The sequence below is a fragment of the Prionailurus viverrinus genome, chromosome B4, assembly GCF_022837055.1.
Source record: "Prionailurus viverrinus isolate Anna chromosome B4, UM_Priviv_1.0, whole genome shotgun sequence".
Classification (NCBI taxonomy): domain Eukaryota; kingdom Metazoa; phylum Chordata; class Mammalia; order Carnivora; family Felidae; genus Prionailurus; species Prionailurus viverrinus.
This window is the reverse complement of record NC_062567.1, coordinates 54,536,882-54,562,898: the sequence shown is the minus strand read 5'-3', so window position 1 is coordinate 54,562,898 and position 26,017 is coordinate 54,536,882. Positions and strand designations below refer to the sequence as shown.

The 26,017-nt window shown below is 35.0% G+C and overlaps 1 protein-coding gene across 3 annotated transcripts in view; it reads left to right on the top strand.

Moving 5' to 3' along the window:
* The window catches only part of SOX5 (SRY-box transcription factor 5), a 1,014,136-nt gene that overhangs the window by 436,850 nt on the left and 551,269 nt on the right, over positions 1–26,017 (top strand). For all 3 annotated transcript variants that reach the window (XM_047867514.1, XM_047867512.1, XM_047867515.1), the window contains one exon: positions 24,366–24,477. In XM_047867514.1, the coding sequence (XP_047723470.1) occupies positions 24,476–24,477 (2 nt within the window). In that variant the 5' untranslated portion in view covers positions 24,366–24,475. The remainder of the gene's footprint in view (positions 1–24,365; positions 24,478–26,017) is intronic.

Genomic DNA, 26,017 nt, shown 5'->3' with positions numbered 1-26,017 from the left:
GCCCTTTAATTGTTTGTTACTGGGGCACTGAGAACTGTCTGTGCCAATGATTTCAAGGTAAGTAAGGATCTAGGAATTATTCATTTTTAGATAAGTGAATCAAGTTTGAAATATATAGGGCCCAGAATATTATATTAATTATATCATATACATATGTATGTACATGCATACATATACATAAATATTATATATGTACATTTAAAATTTTAAGTATTTTAAATGTTATCAAAGTTTTACATACATATGATTTAAAAAAATCAAACAATATACAGTAGCAGTTCTGTACCCATATGCCCTATGGCATTTTCCAGAGTCAAACATTTTTATTTAGTATGGCTTCGTCTCCATACTTCTAAATCAGGAATTTTTAACCTAGAGTGGATGAATAGGGTTCAGGAAGCCTGTGTGCTTGGATAAGAAAAAAAAAGAAAAAGTTACATCTAAGTTGAAATCTAGCATAAGCAATAACCCTTGGTAGCATTGTCAGTACTGTAACACTATCAGTGATAGAATTTGAAAATATTTTTATGACCTTCAATTGTTACAAAATTGACCTTGGTATATTGTTTACATTCATCTCTCCTTCCAAATTATATCTTGTTACTTAATGCATTAAGAAAACATTGCTATATTTCACATTTGTTTAGATTTTTGTATTTCAATATATTTCCTTTACAAATTCCATGTATTTTATTATATGCATTTAAAATAATATTTTGAGAATAATTCCATAGGCTTCACCAGACTGGCAGTGAAGTCCATGCCAAATGTATGTTAACAATTTCTGCTGTAAATACTGTGCATATATTAGTATTTCTTGCTGTATCAAATTGGGCATTGAGGCAACTATGTTTAGTATTCTGCTCATTTATAACATTCTCTCACCTTTCTTTCTCCTATACTTTGATGTAATTATATTACTCTGCTTCTCTGTTGGTTATCTTTTTAAAATGGGGATCTCCTTATACCTTTAATGAATATCACTATGACTCCTGATACTCCATTTTATTATTAGCGTTACTATCTTTTTCTTTGGTTACATTTCCACCTTCCTCCACAGTTCCTGTCCTCTAAACTTCTGGATGAACAATGTCAGTATAGTAACATTTGCACTCTGTTCTAAAAATGTAACAATATTCTGAAAACATGATTAAATGTCCAATTATTTATCTATATGTTGATTCTAAAAGTTCAAAATCAGCTTGACCTTATTAGAACTATGCATATTTTTTAAAATTTTTTTTTAACGTTTATTTATTTTTGAGACAGAGAGAGACAGAGCATGTATGGGGGAGGGTCAGAGAGAGAGGGAGACACAGAATCCGAAACAGGCTCCAGGCTCTGAGCAGTCAGCACAGAGCCTGACGCGGGGCTTGAACTCACGGACCGCGAGATCACTACCGAGCCGAAGTCGGACGCTTAACCGACTGAGCCACCCAGGCGCCCCAGAACTGTGCATATTTTGATTGTACGTTTAATAGGCAAACTACACTTACATGTTCTTTTTGAGCAGCCCTTTGTTTTTCGTGTTGAAGTTTCTAATTGCCTTCCTTTCTCCTTATTTCTTTGTTTGGAATTTTTGACTTCTTCATATCCTCATTTTTTTTCAAACTCTTTGGCCTATCGGGGTGCCTGGGTGGCTCAATCAGTTAAGCATCTGACACTTGATTTCAGCTCAGGTCATGATCTGACAGTTTGCGAGATTGAGCCCCGTGCATTGGGCTCCGTGCTGTCAGCTCAGAGTCTACCTGGGTTTCTCTCTCTCCCTCTTTCTCTGCCCTTCCACTGCTCATGCATGCTGTCTCTCCCTCTCTCAAAATAAATAAATAAACCTAAAAAGTTGATTAAAAAGAATAATATCTTATAGATTCGATTAATATCTTTTAATTTCTATTTTTCTTTTATCTCATTCTGTATATTAAACTGTATATTGAGCCTTCATACATAACCTTTCTCTTATACATTCCATTTGTATATTTGTTCAATTCAACAGTTAAGCCTATGTCAGAATTTAAAAATTCAGCCTATTTTTAATTTTTAAATACACTTTCTTCTCTCATACTTCATTATTTATGGAATCTTACCATTTTATAAATTTAATATCTTTTCAAATCTCTCTGAAGATTTTAATTTGAGATTTAATTTTTTAAAACTCCCCTTCCCTGATTTATCTTTTCTTCCTATAATCTTTTTTTTTTCTTTAATTTGGTCATTCCTTTTTGTGCTGCAAACTTTTCTCAGGTGTTTGCTGATTCTTGATTGCTTACATAAAATTGTAAAAGGAGAAGTTGGGTCAGCTCTTGTGTCTGGTAAAGGGCTTGTGGATAGGCAAACCTCACTTGGGGAGGGTCAGACAAATGGCCACAATTCTAAACTGTCCTTAATCTTTCAAATCAGAGAGATCTTTTCTCAGAGGATTATCAATCTCATTAGCAAAAACCTTCCTTTTTTCCCCTTTCAACCCTTTCCCTCCCTCCTTCTTTCCTTCCTTCTTTCTTTCTTTCCTTCCTTTCTTCTTTCTTTCTTTCTTTCTTTTTCTTTCTTTCTTTCTTTCTTTCTCCTTCCTTCCTTCCTTCCTCCCTTCCTTCCTTCCTTCCTTCCTTCCTTCCTTCCTTCCAGTTGTTTCTTCCTTCCCCTCTTCCCTCTCTCTTTCCTTACCTCCCTGATTCCTTCCTGCCTTTCCTCTTTTTCATGGGAATTTTCTGTGTTGCCAAGTTGCAGAATATATGCACACTGGGATGAAGTGGATGACTTGGGATTTGATTCCCATAATTGTCAGGTTTTCCATTTCATATTCCCTTCTAGCACTCCATGTTGGCAAAAGTTTCCAAATCCTGAACCTTCCTAAAGTATAACAGGGCACCCAGTCACATTTTCATTTGTAGTGCCTCTATGTCTCTTCTAGGTTGCAGTTTTCTCTGTTCTGTTTGATCAGTCATTCTTTCTCTTTTCAGTGTCCAGAAATGTCAAAAACTCTAATCTGCTGATCATTCCATACCATATTCTTCACTGGTGTGTGTGTGTGTGTGTGTGTGTGTGTGTGTGTGTGTGTGTGTGTTTTAATCTCTTTATAATTCATTATTACAACTTCATGGTATCTCTGAGAGATTGGAGAAGAATGTCCACAATCTTAAACCAGAAACACTGAATATTACAGTGTAATAATTAAAATTTTATATTGTTTATAGTTACCTGAACCAAAGGCCTAACTTTGTATTACATGCCAAAACAAAGTGTTTTTGTATAGTTAAATATACATTAATTTTTTATAAATGCAACCAAAAAATGATAAAACAAAGAAAGATTATATTGTACTTTTTTGGAACTTTACTAAAGGTGTTCATCATTTCCAAGCATCACTTCACCTTATGATATACATGAAATACCAAATGACAGCTCAGTTGTGTAAATCTGCATTTTCACCTTTGGATTTTTATGGGTTCTACATATAGTTGCAAATGTCTAACTTAATCGATTTTCCAGTATAGATACATTGCACATTTATGTCTTTGAATACATATGATTTTATTATAAATTATTTCCTCTTTATTTTCTTTTTTATATTACAGCTAGGAAATTATATTGATTTTGTTGAAATCAGTGTCTATAATTTATATTATTTGTTGCTTTCATTTCAGAATAGTAAGGGGATAATAAAAATCTTATCCTGAGGGCCTTTAACATTTAAAAATGTGTCTTAGGTCTGATAAGGTGGAGAAACAGTGATCTAAATCATAGGTTTACATTTCCTTTTTTTTTTTTTTTTACTTTTCAGTCTTTAATAAGAAACAGGATAATAAGCTTCCAAATAGTGAAATAAAACTCAGGAATTCTGGGGGTGCCTGGGTGGCTCAGTTGGTTGAGTCTGACTTTTGATTTCGGCTCAGGTCATAATCTCACGGTACATGAGATCGAGCTCCACGTCAGGCTTCATGCTGACAGTGTGGAATCCGCTTGGGATTCTTTCTCCTTTCTCCACCCCTCCTGCGCTCATGTTCTCTCTCTCAAAATAAATAAACTTAAAAAGAAAACCAGAATTCTGAACAAAGTCTTTCCATTGATGCTTTTTAAAAGCAATGAGTTAGAAGTAAGTAGTATAAGGCAATTCTCTGAGTATAAATCTAGCACATGATTACAAATCTAGCACTTTTCACCTACTTGTTCCTACTTGATGAAGTCTTGCTTGAATATTCTCCCCTAGAAGCCAACACACCTTTTCTATAAACAGCCAGGAAGTAGACATTTTAGACTTCAAGAGCTAGATGGTCTCAGTTGCAACTACTTATCTCTGCCAGTATAGTATAAAAGCAGCCATAGAGAATTCCCAAACGAATGAGTGTGGCTGTGTTCCAATAAATCTTTATTTACAAAAACAAATGACAAGCTGAATTTGGCATACAGATTGTAGTTCGCTAAACCCTTGATCTAGATAATTATCAGATCTTTTGGTTTCAGCAGACTATCATTGGTGATGATGTTATTATTTATTCCAGTAGTGAAATCATCTAAACATCTTGAAATATTTGCCTATATTTTAGTAGTTTAATCATGGTAAAAAAGGATCTAGAGTTGCTTTTTTTCTTTTGTTTGTTTGTTTTTGCTAAAGGTTCCTTGTTCCCTATTTGGTTGGTTGTTGTGATGATTAAAACACTTAGCTACTTTATATATAGAAAGAAATATGCTACTGTTAATATCTCACTATTCTTGGTGGTGGCAAGAGTCTACAAAAGCTGAACCAAGTAGCGATTGTTCCATTAAGAAGGAGTATAGAGGGAGTAGAAAATATCTATGGTGGATTAACCTAAAATAATTAAAGGTCAAGGAAAATAATTTATGAGTAATGATTGAAGTTGTGATTACTAAAGAAAAGGGAAAGCTTTTGAGGGCTTCCTATGACTCATCACATATTTGAAGAATTAACATGAAGAAGAATTCTAAGGTTTAATGTTTTTTTTTCTCAGCTTTGAGATTTTAACAAAAAAGCCTTTTTAAAAGAGCCACTTTATTAGAGGTTTACATATAAGGAACATCATGGTTATAAGAATGAGCTTACAAACCTGAATTATTAGAATTTCCAACTTTAAAATATATGGATTCGATAAACATTGATTTTTTTTAGCAACACCAGACAGATAACAGATTTGTTTCTCAATGATATGCACAGATCTGTATAGTATTAAAACAACTGATATATTAATATCTTTCAATGCTATTATTAATGACACTAAATTATGACTTTTATTTCTGGTAATGTACTTGGACTTGGTAAGACTCAAAATCTGACAGGATTGACTAGCCTAATACATCACTCACAGGCTGAGTTGCACATGCTCTTTATTTCCTGCAGCACAAGGTATAGATGATAACTGTCAACTTTGCCCTTTGATAGATGTTATCTAATGTTTAAAATATTCCATGAAGCCTTTTCCAGATTTCTCTTGGTGATTTCAAGTTCAGAAATTTGATTTGCTTAGTGCAATGTTCTCAACTGGGTGTGATTTTACTCCCCAGGGGACATTTGGCAATGCCTGCAACCAGTTTTGCTCATCACAACAGGAGGATGCTATTGGCGTCTAGTAAACAGAGGTCTAGGATGCAGTCTCCCACAGTATTTATACATCCCAAACTCTCAATAATGCTGAGGTTGAGAAACTCCGACTTAATGTAAAATTTGGGAGACAGACCCTCAGGATTCTTTAAATCTGTACCACCTTAATCCTCAACAATGAGATACTTCTAATGTCTTCTTTATGGAGATATTTGAGAATGTAGCATTTCCCTGATTACCTGAACTGTATATCATTATATCTGAATCACAGGGAAGCTAGTGGTTGTATTTCTTCCTAGGTCAGTCATCCATTTTTTTCTGAAAGAATTAATGAACACTTGATATGGGACCAGGGCTAACTCTACAAAACTGAGTAAGAGAAGGTTCTTACTTCTAGTAATCTAGATTACTGCTGGGCTGTAAAGGTGCATGTTGTAGTTCTCTATGACTTTTGTAAGATCTTATTACATGATAGCAACTCTTTGGGCTTTACAAAAAACAAGGATAGGCTTGTTACGAATTTTTGAAAGCTTTCTTTGCATTGGTAAGAGGATGGGGCAAGGTAGTTGACTTACAAAATATTCAGTTTTATGTTTTTGTTTAAGTAATCCATAGACCAAAACTATTGAAGGGCCACTGGTGAATGATATCCCTTATGGACAGAGGGATGCAGTCGATGATTTTTGTAAAGTTTTTTTCAAAACTGTGAACATCATTATTCCAATAACGTATCATCAGACAAAAATTTCAGTGAGATTAGCCCTAAGGTAAATTTGTGCTATGCCGTATTTGAATTTTTGGATATATGTTCTCTAAGGGCTCCGCTTCTGCCTTCAGTGTTTTTGGAAACTAGGGCATAGACTGTCGGCTTTGTTTCCAAATGTGGGTTTTAAAATAGTAGCTTAAAAAACAAGTATTTTTTAACTTCCAATATTAATAAAATATTTGACCATTCGTTCTGTTGCGGTGCTTTTTTATTGTTATTGTTGTTTAAAACTATTTTTCTTCCTTGGGCTATTAAGTGAGAAAGTAAGAAAACACCTATAAAGAGACCAATCTATTTTTACTGTGTAATGATCCCCCTAGTGGATATGAGAAGCAGCTAGCTGTAGGATTTGCATAAGGAAGCAGGTGAGTGTGGGTGAGACTTCCCAACTTGTTTCTCACTTTCAGAAGTGTTTTACAAGATCAAGACTGTCTTTACTATTTTTTTTATTTTTTTTAATGTTTATTTATTTTAGAGAGAAAGAGACAGAGCACAAGCAGGGGAGGGGCAGAGAGAGAGAGGGAGACACAGAATATGAAACAGGCTCCAAGCTCTTGAGTTGTCAGCACAGAGCCCAACGTGGGGCTCGAACTCAGGAACAGCAAGATATGACCTGAACCGAAGTCGGACGCTCAACTGACTGAGCCACCCAGGTGCCCTAAGTCTTTACTATTTTAAATAAAGGAACTCCCAGTGAATTAAATTGCTTTTTTTGAAATCTTTAATGAGGCAGAAAGCAGTAAAGGTGCATACTTTTTTAAAACTAGAAAAAGATGAATATCTTAAAAGTTGGAGTGATGCTTTTGTAGTTTTTCAACACACTATTTAAAGAAAAGAATTTCACCAGTTATTTTGTGTTCTTTCATTTAAATTGGCTAGCTATTTTAAAGTAGTCATAGTGAAACTTGGTGCTGCTATATATGTGGCCAGGAGTTAGTTACATTTTTAAAGAAAGAATAAGGAAAATTGATGATATAAAAATTTATTACTGATTACAAAAATGCTGCTTAAAATTATACCGTCAAAGTAAGATGTTTAAGGAAACTCTCTGTAGTAGCTGTATAATAAAACCTTCAAAGTAAAGATTCATTTTGATTGAGTAAAATGTTGTTATAATATTAAGCCTACAGGATTCAAATATGCTACTATTCAGAGTATTGGAGACAGGACCAGAAGAATAGAGATAAATGCCCAGTGATGTGGAGAAAACTTAGAATATTGCTAAATCAAATAGCTTTATCATGTTCAAGTAAAAATAGCATTAATGATGACCATGTAATTAACTCAATATCAATAGAAAACTGTATTGCCTAAGCAAATAGTGTTATTACTTTCCTTTTTTTGAAAAATACTTATCTGGCCCAGGACACTGCTAACTGTTCTGAGAAAGGTAACATTTAAGTAGGAAAATAGCCTGTTTCTTTGTAAAGGACTTAAATATGTAAAGGTAATATTCTATTCACTAATATGCATTTTACAAGTGCAGTGCATCAGAAAGTCATGTTTGATAATAATCATTTTCTGATATTATAAAAACCTGTATAAAATATAAAACAGATACATATGCTATTGGTGTAAAAACAAATGCCATGTTTATACTGGTCATAATTAACATGATTTTAAACTTTTTACGTTTTCTTTTTACTTTGGAAAGATAACATAGAGAACAAACACCTACAAGGTGACTTGTTGACAGTAGTCAATCACACAGTATGTGGGACATCACACAACGTCACTCAGGTAATGAGAAGTTTTACAAGTTTAGCTTGATTTATTGAAAAGAAAACCACATTTTTCACCAATTAACGTTCTTTGATGACAGTAATAATGATGCATGAATTGGATGAAGAAAATGGGAAACGAGAAGATAAAAGGATGGAAAATCTATAATTAACAAAAAACATACACAAACAATAATTAGTGTAAGTGAAAATATATTTCTGCAGACTAAAAATGGAACAGAGTGAACAATGCAAATCATAGACAATTAGGGCGGATGTAACTCGGATCATAGAAATGGTGAAAGGCAAAAGATAATGTAATACAACTTGTACAGAGAAACAATCGAAATCTGTTCAAAAGCTTTTTTAAAAGCCTTCCCCTTTACACATTTCGTATCCTATTCTGCCTCTTCGTTAGCATGTTTTCTTTGATATTTCTAACTTATGAGATGCCTGAGGAAAATAAACACTCAACTTGACTTTAAAACTTTATCTGTAGCCCTGCCACAGATTTTTTTTTTGAAGACTATATATTATATGAATTTACTGAAACATTCATTTGGCTTTGCTTTTGAGTGGACTGCTGGTCTAAATTGGCTGATATTTAAATGTTACCATAGTGATGAGTAGTGGACACTGTCATCTTTCTCTTTTTAATTAAGGAACAGATGCAGGTAAAGCTGATCTCTCGGTGACCCTCTTTAAGCTGGCATCAACACATTGATTGTTTTCAATTCTTTTCTCTCCCCTGCAATCTTAGCTTTGTCCTTTCTTCATATCAAGGTCTTCATCCTCTTAGGTTAAAGATGCAGGAACTCCTTTTAAACCCTTCCTTTGGGAGCTTTATCTTAAAAGGAGTAAAACACACTTCCACTAAATAGCAGTGAAACACTAATGCATTTTTTTTTCTCCAGCAAGAATCCCTGGCCCTTTCTGCTTTAAAATTCACTAATGTGTGAGCGGTAGTTTGTTAAAAATTGTTATAACCTATGAGGCCATAAATATTTCTACTTCCACAACTTTTTTGAGAAAAACAAGATGCCCTTCCACATTTAATATATTTACCAACAAGGTATACTTGGAGTGTTGAAATGGTGTTATCAATCCACATTCATTCTTCCTTGTGCTGTAATCTCTTCAACTACACTAGTACCATAAGAAGTATTCAGAGTAATTTCATGCATGGCACGTTTTAGATGTTTTTCCAAATAAAGAGGGCTGGTGCCTCAAAGATGCTCACAGTTGGGATATATATGAGGCAGATAGTACTGAGGAGTTTTTTGTTGTTGTTGTTATTGTTTGTTTTTTTGTTTTGTTTTGTTTTTAACCTAGGTGTCATAACCTGTTTGGGGCACAAGAAACAAAATTTGCCTGAAGGGAATACAGAAGAGTTTTAAGAGGGACCCGGTAGCCAGACACAGGCACAGTGCCAGAGGAAGAGCATATGAAAAATAAAATGCTTGCTTTAATTTTCATTTCTTCCACTTAGGATTGTTAGTATTAACTCAATACTTTTAGGGCTGTTCTTTATCACACCTCCATTTTTTGGCAGCTTTGTCTTATTTGGTTTTTGTATTAGATTTCACTGGTCTTGGAGACTAGCTAATCAAATTTATCATCTCTGTTCGGGTATTTCTAATTTCTTGTATTCATGTTCAGTCACATGGATTCCAATTTTTCTTGTGATTTTCAACCCTTTTGACTTCACTTGTCTTTATAATATTTAGCAGATACACTTTGCATGAATTATTTCACATTTTACATTGCCTCGTTTGCCTGGAGGCCAGATGTACTTTTGGATATTTTGCCAATAGAATAGTCTATAATTATGCACAATCATATTTATTGACACAGTTTTCAAACAATGACTTGAGGAGGTACTTCTTTTGTTAAAACTATCTTTATTGAAGTGTAATTTACATACAATTAATGGCATTCGTTTAACATGTACAAATCGGTAAGCTTTAGTCAAGTCACAGAGCATTTCCAAGCCTTCAAATTTGAGGATGCTCCTTTGTAAGGCAGTCATTTCCTCTGCTTCTGGTCTGAACCATTGATCTGCTTTCTCTAGATTAGTGTGCGTTTTTTCTGGGATCTCAAATAAATGGAATCATACTAGCATGTACTCCTTTGTGTCTGCCTTAAAAAAAACAGAAACAAAAAAATCCTGTTTTTAATGTTTATTTTTTGAGAGAGAGAGACAGAGTATGCATGGGGGAGGGGGAGAGAGAGAGGGAGACACAGAATCTGCCGAAGGCTCCAGGCTCTGAGCTGTCAGCACAGAGCCCAACGTGGGATTCAAACTACCTAACCATGAGATCATGACCTGAGCCAATTCGAACGTTTAACCACTGAGCCACCCAGGTACCCCTGTCTGCCTTTTTATTTTTTTAATCCAGCATACTTTTTGAGATTTACCACACTATTGTGTTTATCAATAGTTCATTCTGTATTGTGGATTTTATTGTATAGATATATCTATCACATTTTCTTTATCCATTCCCCTGATGATGAACGTTAAGTTGTTTTCATTTTTTGGCTATTCTGAATAAAGATGCCTGACCGTTTTTGTGTGTAAGTCTTTATCTAGTCACATATTTCATTTTTTGAGGGTAATTACCTGGGGATGGAATGCTGAGTCATATAGTTAGTTTATATACCGCTTAATAAAAAACTGGCCACGGGGTTTCAAAGTAGGCGCGACATTTCTAGATCCCTGCCAGCAGTATTGTTGAGTGTTCCACTGGTCCTATATCCTCAGCAACACTCAGCATTGTCAGTCTTTTACATTTTAGTCATTCTGATGGGTATAAAGTAGTATCTCATTGTGCTTTTACTTTGTATTCCCCTCATGATTAACATAATTGTCTTTTTGTGTGCTAGCTGACCATTGCTGTTTTAATTTTTTTTTACATTTATTTATTTTTAAGAGACAGAGACAGAGTACAAGCTGGGGAGGGGCAGAAAGAAAGGGAGACACGGAATCTGAAACAGGCTCCAGGCTCTGAGCTGTCAGCACAGAGCCCGACACTGGGCTCGAACTCACAAACCGTGAGATCGTGACCTGAGCCAAAATCAGACACTTAACCCCCTGAGTCACCCAGGCACCCCTGGTCATTGCTTTTTAAAATGAAAAATCATCTTTTTTCATGAAAAAGTATGTTCAAAATTTTTGCCTGTTTTATATTGAATTGTTTCTTTGATTTTGGAGTTATAAGAGGTTTTTTTTCCTTTTGCTGCATACAAGTTATTTTTCAGATATATGTATTCCAAGTCTACTGACCTGTTCTTTAGCTTGCCTTCCATTTGTTTACATTGTCTTTTGAAGTGCAAATATTTGATTTTTAGAAAATCAAACTTGTCAATTGTTTTCTCATGTAGTTTGTGCTTCTTATGCTTTATTTGAGAAATCTTTCCCTATCCCAAGGGCAAAGGTTTGTTCTTCTTTTTCTTTTCTTGCTTCTTAAAGTTTATTTATTTAATTTGAGAGAGTGAGAATGCAGGGCAGAGAGAGAGAGAGAGAGAGAGAGAGAATCTCAAGCAAACTCTGCACCATCAGCACAGAGCCTGACGTGGGGCTCAAACTCACAAACTATGAGATTATGACCTGAGCTGATATCCACAGTTGGACACTTAAGAGACTGAGCCACCCAGGCATCCATTTTTTCTTAACATTTTTAAGATTAAGAAGTAAGTAGTAGTATGGTACAGTAATCTCTTTTCTTACTGAGGGAGGATTTTCTTAAGTATCAGGGAAAAGAATGAGACATGATTTCCTAAATTGTGAAAAAACAGAAGTAATTATTGAACTGGTTGTGATTATACTAAAGCTGCTTTCTGCCCTTATTGTCTCTTAGAAAAATTTATCCTGAATCCTTTCCCAATCAGAAAATTCCCTTTCATTCACATGTTCTGAATATAGTTACATTAAATGAGTAACTCACTGGCAAAAAGAATTTGTTGTTAGAATTGAGGAAATATTTTATAATCTCCATTGAAAATTGAATTATAACAACTATATATTTTATGAAATTGCATTATATTTCACCAGCTCCTTAGTTGACTGGTTATAGATTTGTCATGGTTCCATCTAAATATTTTAAAAAGCAAAATGGGTTTAATTCATTTACTTATATATTTTTTCTAACAAGAGTACTTGGAAGCAAAGCTGTTAATATAAACTTTAAGTAAGTGTGTTTTAGGGACAAATTCATCTTTGACATGACAAAAAAAGGGACAATAGAACAAGTGAAATAAATTTATCAGCTACCAACATTATAACTGATGTTATCAGAAGGACCAGAAGTAATGGCTGTCTTCATTCTTCAGTGAATAATGTACTGTGTCGCTTTTTCTTAGTAGTATTCTTTCCATCCAGAGACTTACAGATTATAGTAATGTGGTGATCTGAACTACTAAAAATAAGAAGTCGAGTCTGCCAGGATTATGTGTGGTTTGAGTGAAACAATAGTTGTCGGGGACTTTATTTACTGATGAGCAAGGCCCTTGGTTATGTGGCTGTCCAAGAATAAACCAAACGACCATAAAACTCAAATAGCATGTTGGGACATGATATTGCATTCAAGATATGGAAGTGCTGTGACTTAATCAATCCAGGCTCATCTGCAAAGATCTCCTTCAGTGGAGTCATGTCTGAAAGGATACTTTTCTTGGCTCTGCTCACTGGCTTCTGTTGATGGGATATCAGAATGGCACATATTGCATCATCATGAGCTGTGAGTTAGTAATTATTTGCAGTGACACTGTATCAAGAGTGATGATTATGGTGTCAGTAAGCATTCTCTATGTGTCTTAGGTACTATAAGCTATTTATTTTTTTAATTCATTACTTTAATGGAAAAATTTCAGAGGTTACTTAAATTACATCTATGAACTCTCTGGGTTACATGATCTTCTGAAGATGTGCCTTTGGTTTCCCAGAAGTGATCTCTAGATTATAAAAGTATCTTTTCCAGTGAGCATTATTTTTTTTGCCTTTGGATCAATAAAATCTATAGATGATGTAACTTACTGCTTAAAGTAAATAAGCGATTGACGCTAACAATAGTCATTTCAGTATAGAATTTTTTAAATCCTTTCATTGTGATAATCTTTTCTGATTTATGTATTTCTCAACACAGTAGTTTTTCAGTTCTAGTTAAACATACATTCATTAAATGTTCCTGTGTGTATATTCACAATGATCCAACCAATAACACAGGTAAAATTTTTTATCATATATATATATATATATATATATATATGTATATATACACACACACACACACACACACACACACATACCTATGTCATATTATACATACACATAATATGATATATATATCATAATGCATGTGAAATTTTAATATTTTAAAAATAAAGAGATTCAAAATTTGTTTGCAAAATAGGGACTTGAAACTTTCTCGTATCCTTGTGGCTCGTTCTGGAAAAACAACACTAGAATAGTCCATTCCTTCTAGCTTTAAGCCTCTAAGACTCCTTAACGATTTTCTCTCATCAGAAGACACGTATGCTGGCTAGGAAGGAAAACATTGGCATTGTTTTTCAGGAAGAAGATTTTGTTGTTAATGAGCTACAATAAGCTCATATCTCCATTACATCTTGCACATAATCTTTTATCCCATATTTGAGAAATACTACCCGAATCAGCATTTAGAGCCTAACTTTGGTACAGAATATTGGCTTGTTCATATGATGTTATATAATCTTCATGAATAATTCTTTCATAGGTTAGACTATTTTATAATGTTCTTATACTTTATTTTTTTAGTTCGATTGAAAATTAAGATAGTGATATTGAGAGGAAGTAACCCTTGAAGATATTTGAGTTCCTGAAAACCAGGAAGACTGAATAATTTATAAAATGTAACACAAAGATTTTGGTGTTTTTTCACACAAAAAAAGCCTGCTTAGATAACATCAACAATTTACTCTTAATGCTTCTTAATTTATTCTTGCATGTGAACTTCTTGCACAAGTTATAACAATTAGAGGCACACTTTAATTTGCTTTGCAGTTTGAAGTTTGCAACAGCAGTGTGTATCTATTATGGGTCCTCAGGAAGACTCTCAAGTTCAACCCAAGATTGTCCTTCTTTCTTCACTTCCTCACCCTTCCTATGTTAGCAAGGCCTATTAGTCAGGGATTTCATTTTACCACCTCAAAACTGCTAAGGCAACCTTGTCATTGTAATTTTCACACTCTTTCTTTTTCTTTGTTCTATATGTCAGTGAAATCTTATCTCCACAGTCTTCTGTCATAGGTTAATAGCTTGAAACAAAGTTCAATTGGAGTCTCTAACATAATAAAGCAAAATTCACAGATGGGGAAAAAAAATAGTAGCCACTGCTTTTCCCTGCGCTTTATTCAAGTGCTGTTTGTTGAATCGTGCCCATTGGTAAAACCGAATTAGTAGATTTGATGAGAAATGTAAAATGTGTGCATACACATAGATTTGGGAGACCTTAGTACAGCTGTGCTGTTCTAGAAGATGTTCCAGTGACTGTGTAACACTCTGGAAAAGTTCTTAATATAGATTTTATTCTCTTAACAATGTGGCATTTAATCATACTGTTAAATCCAAAAAACTGTAAATAATTTACCGAAATTTAACATCCAGATGCTGCCTTAACATTTTTAAGGTTTTTGAAAAGAAGTATTGGTTCATTTCCATATACTGCATTTATTCAATTAAAGTAACCTTTGCTAACAGATTAAAAGCCAGGGGTCATTGTCTGTACTTATTCTACTCATGCTGCTGTCTGCTCAAGGTCATTTGGAAATTATATGGCAGAGAAATTTTTCAAAGAAATAAATGTTATTAGTGCAAATTTACTAGCTGGATTATTTGAGAAGAAATATATTGACACCATTGAACATTTTCAACAATCCCACTGCCATCACTTTCTCTTCTTCTACTCAATGAGCTGTTAAAAGACACAATTTGTTGTACTATGTAGCTAACAAGAAATAAATAACATGTAGCAGGTGCTACACAGGAAGGCACTGAGTGTTATTGTACTAACTGTGCCTGACTAATTCCAGCCAAAACAACAATTCTGTATTCAGTAAAGAAGAACAGATAATTTAGTGGAGGTTTGGAGCCTAGTTGTTTGTAATGTCAGGGTTATACTTGGGAAATAGAACCAAGTGAGAGACATGGCTAGAGAAAATCCTCTGACACAGAGATATGTACTAAACTTGTAAGAATCCAATTTAATGGAAGGTAATGGTACACAGATGATTGAAAATATTGAATAGTCCAAATGTTTTCCTATATATATATATTTTAAAAACTATGTGATTATTTTGGCATGGAAAGACCAGATACATCCAATTTCTATTAGATTAATGTTAAAAGTAACTTTCATTCTCTGAGTATATCATAGCAATTTATACTAAAAAAGTAAGTATATATTACTTTTATATATAATAGTAATATAGAAGTAATATTTTGTCATTCATAGTCTGCAGAGAAGATAGAGATGTGAATGATACACATATTTTTTTAACTCTCTTACCAGTAAGTTGATGTGCATTGTTCTGATCATTAAGTTTTCCAATAGTTACTTATTATTACATGTAGCACCTATTATATGTTAGGAACTGTGGACAGAGCAAACACAATTCAAATGAGGTCTTGCTCTGGCAACTTTGTTCTACTGGGGGCAGGAGACAATGTTTAAGTTAAAAAAGGTAATTACAGATTGACATGAGTGTTAGTAATGAAGGAAGGAAAGAGGATGCAGACATTTAGAGCCTCTATGGAAGGATTTCCTTTGAACTTGGAGCTGAAGGATGAGGACAGGTCAGTCACAAGAATTGCAGAGGATGACTTTCCTGGTCTGGGAACAGCAAGCAAGGTGTCTTGGGGGTGAGCATCATGTTGCCAGGTTCAAGGAACAGGAAGGATGTGGGTGTGGTTGGAACATCACAAATGGTGGGGAGCATACTTTTTAGAAGATAAAATTGGAGGGATGGGCAAGAGCCAGACCTTTTCTTTTTAAATTTTTTTTTTCAACGTTTATTTATTTTTGGGACAGAGAGAGACAGAGCATGAACGGGGGAGGGGCAGAGAGAGAGGGAGACACAGAATTGGAAACAGGCTCCAGGCTCTGAGCCATCAGCCCAGAGCCCGACGCGGGGCTCGAACTCCCGGACCGCGAGATCGTGACCTGGCTGAAGTCGGACGCTTAACCGACTGCGCCATCCAGGCGCCCCCAGACCTTTTCTTCTGGTGGGAATAACACACTTGGTCAATGTGTGTCCAGGAGCTGGGCAGACCGGCCTCTTCAGGGAGAGTCTGGAGAAGGTGAGAGCTAAGGGTTCAAGACGAAGAAGCCATAGCATTTTTGGAAAGGAAAATTGTCTTACTAAAGACAATGTTGCTTTTGTTCTCACATTCTTAGATTCCTTTTTAAAAATTTTTTAATGTTTATTTTTCAGACAGAGAGAGAGAAGGAGAGAGAAAATATGAGCAGGGGAGGGGCTGTGAGAGAGGGAGACACAGAATCTGAAGCAGGCTCCAGGCTCTGAGCTGTCAACACAGAGCCCAATGCGGAGCTGGAACCCACAAACCATGAGATCATGACCTGAGTCGAAGTTGGACGCTTAACTTTCTGAGCCACCCAGTCTCTCCTTTAGATTCCTTTTGCTATCCAAAAAAGAATATGTAGTTTATTAAGACAGTGATAGCATTCAAATCCATTTAAGCCCTATGACCATTTCTGGGAACTTCCCTTGTTAATAAGTCTTGTAATTTACAGGTACAGCTAGCACATCAGCGGGTGAAGGAACTCAGTAGAGGGGTCAAATTTATACCAATGTCTCAAGCAGTTGAAAGCGTGTGTGTGTGTGTGTGTGTGTGTGTGTGTGTGTGTGAATGGATTGTTAAGTAGTATCCTAAATTAAGTATTTCCAAAGCAGTCTTTGGACTTTGTAATATTTGTAATATTATGCTAAGATTAAAAATAGAAGATTGGCTTTAGAAACCCTAAGAGCAGGAAATTTATAGTAGAGAACTCATGGTGAAAAGTACTAATGTAGATATTAATAGATCTAAGTGGTGAAATAAGGAGGTGAGCACTAACATCGTTTCAGTTAAGCTTTACCTGTAACCAATTCTGTTAATAATAAAGGGCTCATGATGCCTTACAAAAGTCGCTGACCACTACCTATTTCCAGACATTATCACACCATTCTAGTGATTAAAACTTATGGAAAGTAAGGAAGATAAGGAAGTAAATTGGTAAAGCTGGAAACTTTGGAAGTTGATAGGTGTGACATAGAATGTTCTAGATTCTCAGAACTCAGTTCTCTGTAAATGCTCAGAACTTCTCTGAAAATAAAGCAAGAATAGCCAGGTGAAATACAAATATGCTCAAAAGTTTAAATAGCAATAATATGGAAGGTGGATTACAGAGTGGACTTAAAAAAAAAAGGTGAGATAGGATGGAACTTCTATGCAACAGTGAAAGTTCACAGCTTATTCCAAGATGTACATCAGATGAGAGTGTGATAGACAGTAGTACAGATATCGTGAAAATAAAACATTTGGGTACCAATTATAGAAAGGAGAGAAGACTAGGGGTGCCTGGGTGGCTCAGTTGGTTGGGCGTCTGACTTCGGCTCAGGTCATGATCTCACGGCTTGTGAGTCGAGCTCCATGTTGGGCTCCATGCTGACAGCTTGGAGCCTGGAGCCTGCTTCGGATTCTGTGTCTCCCTCTCTCTCTCTCTGTTCCTCCCCTGCTCACGCTCTGTCTTGCTGTCTCTCAAAAATAAATAAAAACACATAGAAATTAAAAAAAAAATGAGAGAAGACTATTCACATTGAACTGAATTCATTGCTCACTTGTTTAATTGGTAATTTAGCTTCTTAAACTAATATTACTGCTGGACAACTCGATATTTACATACAAAAGATGGCAAAATCATTTTTGTAGAATTGATCCTTAACTGATACCATATGTAAAAATTAACTCCAAATGAATCAAATGCCTAAAAATAAGGACTAAAAATTATAAGAGTACTAGAGGAAAATACAGGGGCAAATATTTATGAAAATGAATTAGGCAGTAGTTTCTTAGATGTGACACCAAAAGTATAAGCAACAAAAGAAGAAATAGGGGCACCTGGGTGGCTCAATGGGTTAAGTGTCTGACTTCAGCTCAGGTCATGATCTCATGGCTTGTGAGTTCAAGCCCTACATCTGGCTCTGTGCTGATAGCTCTGAGCCCACTTCAGATCCTCTGTCTCCCTCTCTCTCGGCCCCTCCCCTGCTCGTGCTCTCTCTCTCTCTCTCTCAAAAATAAATAAACATTAAAATTTTTTTTAAAAAAAGGAGAATGAGGACATAACTGACAGAATGGGAGAAAATATTTGTGAATTGTGTAAGATAAGAGTTTAGTATCTAGGATATATAAGTAACTTATAACAACAAAAACACAAACAACTCAATTAAAAAGTAGCAAAGGATTGAATAAACATTTTTTTCAAAGAAAGTATACAAACGGCCAATAAGCACAAGGAAAGATGCTCAATGTCGTGTCATTATAGAAATGAAAATCAAAACCCCAATGAAAGATAACTTTTTTATCCAGCAGAGTGGTGGGAAGTGTTGGTAAGGATGTGGAGAAATTGGAACCCTCATGCATTGCTGGTTGGAATGTGAAATGGTGAACCCACTGTGGAAAATAGTTTGGCAGTTTCTCAAAAAGTTAAACATAAAGTTACTGTATGACCTCGTAGTTTTACTCCTAGATATATACCCAACAGAAATGAAAACATATGTCCACATAGAAACTTTTACACAAATGTATCTAGCAGCATTATACATAATAGCCAAAGGGTGGAAATAACCCAAATGTCCATAATTAGATGAATGGAACAATAACGTGTGTTATATATACACAATGGATCATTATTTAGCTTTTTTGACACCTGCTACAACATGGCTGAACCTTAAAGATATTATGCTATGTGAAATAAGCCAGCTGTAAAAAAAAAACAAACAAATACTGTATGATTCTACGTATATCAAGTGCTTAGAGTAGTTAAATTCATAGAAATAAAAGGGTAGAATGGTGAAGGAGCCCAGGGGGGAGGGCAAGGGAAGAGTGACTGTTTGATGGGTACAGGGTTTCCTTTTGGAATGATGAACATTTTTTGGAACTGATAGAGGCTGTGTTGCATAACATTGTGAATATACAGCTGATCCTTGAAGAGCATGGGTTTGAACTGCCTGAGTCCAATTATTCACTGCGGTTTTATAGTACAGTACTGTAAATGTGTTTTCTCTTCCTTATGGTTATCTTAGCATTTTTTTTTCTTTTCTTTACTGTAAGAGTACTGTATATAATACATATAATGTACCAAACATGTTAATTGACTGTTGTTATCGGTAAGGCTTCTGGTCATCAGTAGGCTATTAGTAATGTTTTTGGAGAGTTAAAAGTTGTATGTGAATTTTCTACTGTGAGGAGAGTTGGAGTCCCTAACCCTTTTATTGTTTAAAGGTCAACTATATTAAATGCTATTAAACTGTACACTATGAAATGGTTAAAACAGTGATTTTATGTCATGTATATTTTACCACTCAGATATGCACTCGCGTTGGTGCACACACACACACACACACACACACACACACACAACAGTAACAATGAGAAGAACTGATCCTTGAATTTAATTTTAATCAGCAAAAATGAACTGTTTGGCTAAGAGGTTGACTAAGGTAATCTTGGAATACAATATCAGATTGTAAGAAGGAGGATGAGTCTAAAGGAATGAGTTGCTATTTAAAAAGTTATTTTTGATAGTACAATCAAAGGGATTCCAATGCAGAAGAAGAGGAAGAGGTACCAGGAATCCTCTGTCAGGAAAACTGAAATCTAGACTCTGTTCAAGTTTCAAAAAACAAACACAAAAATAAAATCTAGGGAGAGGGCAAGTCAGTAAAGAAAGTTCCCCAACATTATATGGGATGAGAAAGGAGGAGATCACCTACTTGAGGAAGATAATATTATATTACTAGAGTTAAGAAAGAAACTATTCAAATTCTATTTTACTTAATTGTAAAATCCTGTAATTTATAATTGTCTTTTTTTCCCTTTTCTTATGCTTTTTGGAATAATCAAGAAACACTCTCTCCTCTGTCTATCGCACAATCTGTGTGTGTGTGTGTGTGTGTGTGTGTGTGTGTGTGTGTATGTACATGCATGCACATGTGTTTGTTGGGACTGGAGATGGTGAGGGGTGAAAAGAGGATTTGTAGTGCACAGTCTTTAGTAAAGTTCAGGCTATCGCCAACCATTCCCAAAGGGAGGCTCTACTTGTAGATGATTTACTTGAGGAAACAAAAGAAAGGAGGAAGTAGCCAAGACAATTTTGAAAAAGTATAGATTTGAGAATGGCTTTCCCTAAAATTTAATTATTTATTATACAGCCAAAAAGTGTACACAGTATGGATTGGCTTTAAGTCCATCATATAGAGCAGAGAAGGGAAGAATTGAGAGTCGAGAAACAGTTAAATTCATGTATGAAGGCATCATTTTTGACCACGGTGGCATTACAAATTGGTAGGGAAAGTATGGGCTCTTCAGTACATGGTGCAAGGACAATTGGTTATCCATATGGAAAAAAATAAAATTAGATCTTGGTGACAGAATAAATTCCAGGTGGCTTGAAAATCTGAAAGTGGAAAGCAAAACTTCAAAAATTCTACAGTTAAAAATTGGAGTATTTTTATGACCTCAAGTTTAAGTAGGATTTCATAAAGGAAAAGGTTAGTAAATTTGGCCTCAATAAGTTGCATTTTCTATACATCAAAAGAGACCATGAAAAGAACTAAACAAAACAAAACTAAGCCACTAACAGGAGATATTGTAAAACCTATAGCCACCAAATGATAAGCATTTAAAACTTCAGCAGAAGAAAAACAAACAAACAAACAACCTAATAGTAAAATGGGCAACAAGGATAAACAGGCATCTTACTTATGTGCCCAATAAAATTATCTGCAACTTCACCACTTGTGATAGAAATTCAAATTAAAATAATATACCATTCATACTCATCAGATTGCCACAAATGAATGGCAGTATCAATGTTGATAAGGGTGAAGAGCAGTGAGAGCTCTCCTACAATTTTAGTAGTAGTGGAAATTGGTACAGTGACTTTGGAGTGCAATTTGGCAATATTTGATTGGAAGAAAGTGAACAACTGAAATTTTTCCGACAGACAAAGTATAAGGTTTATTCATTTAATGGTTAAAATGAATGAACTAGGATGACAAGTATCAATACAGATAAACGTGAAAATATTATATTCTTTTGATATAATGAATTCTTTTTGGACAAAATGGAGAAAAGTTCCTTTGAGGGTGTTGCTCATGGAACACACAGTTTGGTGACATTTTGACTGGTTGAATAGCCCTAACCACAAAGTATTGATTAACAGATTGGGTAAGAAAGGTATTGTACCCATTACCATTTTTTATTATTAACAAACCACCTCAAAACTTATTGGCTTAAAACAGCCACCATTTTATTTAGCTCATATTCTTGTATGAATCCAATTTGGATGGTCGGGGCATCTCACCATATGGTCTTACTTCCTCTAGTGTATTAGCTCAGGCTGTGTGTGGAAATATTTGGGGTCTAAAAAGCAGCAAGAGTGAACACTCCCCAAACACAAGTACTTTCTTGGACCACTGCTAATGTTAGATTTAGAGTTGGGAAAATAGACTTTACCTCTTAATGGGAGCAGCTGTAAAGTTACATTGTAAAAGGGTATTCATACAGGTGTGGGAAGAATTTGTGTACATTTTTACAATCAATTATAGGTGTCTTTACACAAGTATCTTGTCTTGATCTATGAAACTTTTACATCAGTTATTTGGATAATGATGCTTAGGGTCCGCTCAACATGCAACCTTTAGTTAAATGGCTTAACCCCAATTTTAGTACAAAGGACCATTAGGTCTAACCAGTTCCTGCCAGAAGAAGAGTCTGTAGGCTTTATGGGCCAGACCATCTCTTGTCGGGTGTGATTTACTGGGGAAGCAGACTATTTCAAGAGATGCCATGTGGTTCAGCCTCTAAAAGTTAGGACAGATATCGCTTCCCAGGACTGGATAAGAAGTATAATATTCTGCTGGTCCAATAATGTAGAGACCCTGTTTGTAAAGAGAGAATTCTCCTTGGTGGGGTCATTAAAGTAGATCCAATTAAATAATTGGAAAAAAAATCAATAGCATTTGGCCCAGGACTAGAAAGTAAATACAATTTTCTTTAGAGATGTATTCTTCCCCAAAATAACAGAGAAAGAAGACAATGAATGAGATAAATTCAGCCACACCCACTTTCCTGTAACCTGAGGACTTTCTTCAGGAATAGGGGTGGGATGAAAACCAATGCCCTTGAGGTCAAATGGGTTTCCCTTCTTCTAGGGTACCAACATTCTGGGTGGACTCTGTTTGAAAGTATGTAGCAGTAACCAGCTAAGCAGAAACCAACTTAGCTTCTAACTGTGATAAAAGATACTGGGGTTGTGGGGAGAACTGAAGAGAGGTGGGGGCACAGGGTGGAGGGAGCAGAAAAGGGCGGGATACAACAAACCTAAATAGTTACCATCCATTTGGTAGTTGAGCTATGGGTCATCACTATTTTCTTCTTTATGTTTTATGAAGTTTTCAACAGCTATAATGAGCACATATAATGTTAAAATCAAGAGGAAAAGAAACTTTCTCAGAGCCAGGATTTAAATTGGGCCAGATACTGTACATTATTCACATTTGTACCTCATACCCATTTTAATACTAAATAGGTGCCACTCTCTAAATGTTTATTGAATGCATGCTAAAATTATAGGGAGTTCAGTTTGGCTTGCGGTGAGAAAGAATTTTCTAGGATGTAAAGTAGTTCAAAAATGCAGTGCTCTGTCAAGCAGTAAATGCCATCCCACAAAGCACCCAGACAGAGGCTGGATTAAACAAGCAATATCTTGGAAAGAGTTAATAGTCTGATTGCAGATTTCAGGTAAGGCATCATGGGGGAGCTTGCATTTAAATAGATGAGTAGAATTTCAGTAGGTGAAAAAGGAGGGGGTAGGTGGAAATGAAAGAATAGTTAGAAAAAAATAAATGACTAGATGACTCTAATAGCCCCCACCTAACTAGGATTTCCGTGTATTACATCTTGAGACACTGGATTCTTTTAAAGAAAAATACTATAGTTTCAATCTTAGAATGGATTTCTTTTATGCTGGTAAAACGTTTTTGCCATTTGCCTCTGTCATCCCATTACTGGATTGTTTCGTTAAAATTTATTATAGAACAGTATCCCCTATTCACTTTATACTTCCTCTTTTTTTGTGTGAAAATCTAATTTGTATTTTAGATGCTTTTCAAATTTCAAATTTTGCCATTAGTTTCATGCAGTAAGACATCATTGATACAATGTACAACAAAATATCATTAATAATTTTGTTATGATATAGAATTCTATTTCATTCGTATTCTATATTCCCTTTATTGTGTTTCAGCTTAAATACAAGACCTGTGATATTTAAAAAACATCAATACCTACTGTGTATTCCTCTGAGAAGTCGAGCGTGTCTGAAATATTGTGATTTCTTGTCAGGCAACGTCGCAAAGCAAGTTTATTTTTTGAATTGGTGAACAAAGAGCCAAACTTAAGAACGCACTTGGGCTTTGTTCTTCAAAAGTTGTTCTGAATGACAATTAAAAGAAAGAAAGTACAGAAAATAGAGCAGCAGAATTCTTGCTCACTGGAATGTTTTTCAGGTTTTTCCATAAGGTGTCGACACTTCTCTGTCAACTTGTAGGCTCGAAAAACAACAAAAAGCAGTCTTGTCTGTCAGGTGTTCAGTGGCATCCCTCTCCAAATCCTCCCAAGTGCACAGAGCTCTAGTTCAGATATTTCAGTGTTACGCAATTTAGTCTGTCTCTAAATGTCAGTCCCTACGGTCTCATGATTTACTTTCAGATTGGGTGCCCAAAACGCACCGCCAATTACCCCGAAGTGCTTAAGGCACATATCTTGCTCTATCTGACACTGAGAGTGTATTGGTACAAGTAAGCTGTTAACCAAAATAATGAAATGTACAGTAAAACTTGCAGATACCTTGGATATATTTTAATCCAAATATTTCCATTTATCCAAATATTTGTCCAATAGTCTGATTTTTTTTTCCGCTGAGGGGACTCACTGACCATAGTTATTTTCTTATATTTGTGCCTTTGTTACAGATAATCCTACTAATATATAATTTTATTGTCTCACTTGCAGGAGCCGTATGTTTCCTTGAGCTCTCGGGCTGTTTTAGTCAGTGGTCTTTAACCAAATAGTAAGAAGGAACACTTTATCGTTCCAGGAGCGCTCTTCATGGTCACACAGAAATGTAAGTGAATGAGTTTATGCTTCCCTTCCATTAGCCAACTATCATTACAAAGTGAGGCAAATAATTACTTTCACTGAGTGTGAAGTTAAGGATTTGGAAAAGACACTTGCAAATGATGGATTTGCTGTTTCCTTTAAAAGCAAGATCTACGTCAACAAAAAGTCTAAGAAGATTAATAAGGATAAGAAAAAAATTACAATATGAGGCAATCTCCATTTTCTGGGGATTTCAAGATATTTTAAAATCACATATTCTGATTCTTAGTCATCTAAAATATTTAGTCATTAAACGCCTATTTTGGGCATACTGATTCTTTGTCCTTAAATTGTTATACCTGCTCTTATGTATCAATTCCTTTCATTGAAGGAAAAAATACACCTATATGCTTTCCATTTCTTATGTAATAGATGTAGTTTAATAATTGTAAAAAGCTACTAGAACTACTTTATATAAATGCTTTTATTATCCCAAACACTTGTAGAGAGCCAACTAACTTTACAGAAATGAAGAAGGAAATATAGTAGCTGAGAATCCCCACATTCAGAATACATCTTTCATTTACTTTAACTATTCAGGTCTCATCTTAAAGAATTCCTTATAGGAATCTCTATGGCAATCTGGTGTTTAGACCAGAGAGGAAAGCACATAAGGCATGGGCATTTTACCAGTCTTTCTGCTCTTTGTCATATGCTGTTTGGTTATCACCTAGAGGGTACTTCTGTGCCTCAATTTCCCACATTTATCAAAGATGACAATATAACTCTGTAGCATATACATTAAAAGATTAACAAAAATTAAGTTTTCTATTTGATTGATTTTTCTATGCATGAATATATAAAGACATTTGTGTATAATCATATATACATTCCTAATATTCATATATAAAAATAAAACCTAAAGCTCATTCTTTAGGATGTCAGGGCATTAAAATATTCATGCCAGTTTTTCCAATATATCAATTTATGGGACTAGATCTGGCAAAGCGATCATTTGTAATGACGACTGGAATGCAGATGGTTTTAGTGACTGTATATAGAAACTGGGGGGAAGGGAATAGCAGTCATTCTTTGTTTTTTTAGGATGAGGCAGAAAATCTGCTCTCTCCTTGATATGGAGGAATTTGTTAGAAGCAAGAGCTAAAATAAGGAATTATTGATCAGCTAGAAATTATGTTTCTTTTATCTTCCCTCTTCACTAATATTTTTACCCTCTGAAATGTACAGATATTTTCACACAGATATGTTACTGACTTTTGGATGAATACCAGTATTTTTCATTTGCAACCAGTATATTACTGGTGTTATCTAAATACTCTTTAAGGAGTCATCAGCAATTTTATTATAAGTATCTCAGGCATAAAAACTGATAATTAAACATTTTGTTACTTTATTCAGTAAATTGGAAATGATTGTGAACCATAGGATACAACCCTTCTATGGGGTGCAATTCAGAAGGCCAAGTGAACAAGGCACTTTAAAAATTACTTCTCTTTTAAATATATGTCCCTAATTAAGATTTACTGCCATAATGGACTGCTATT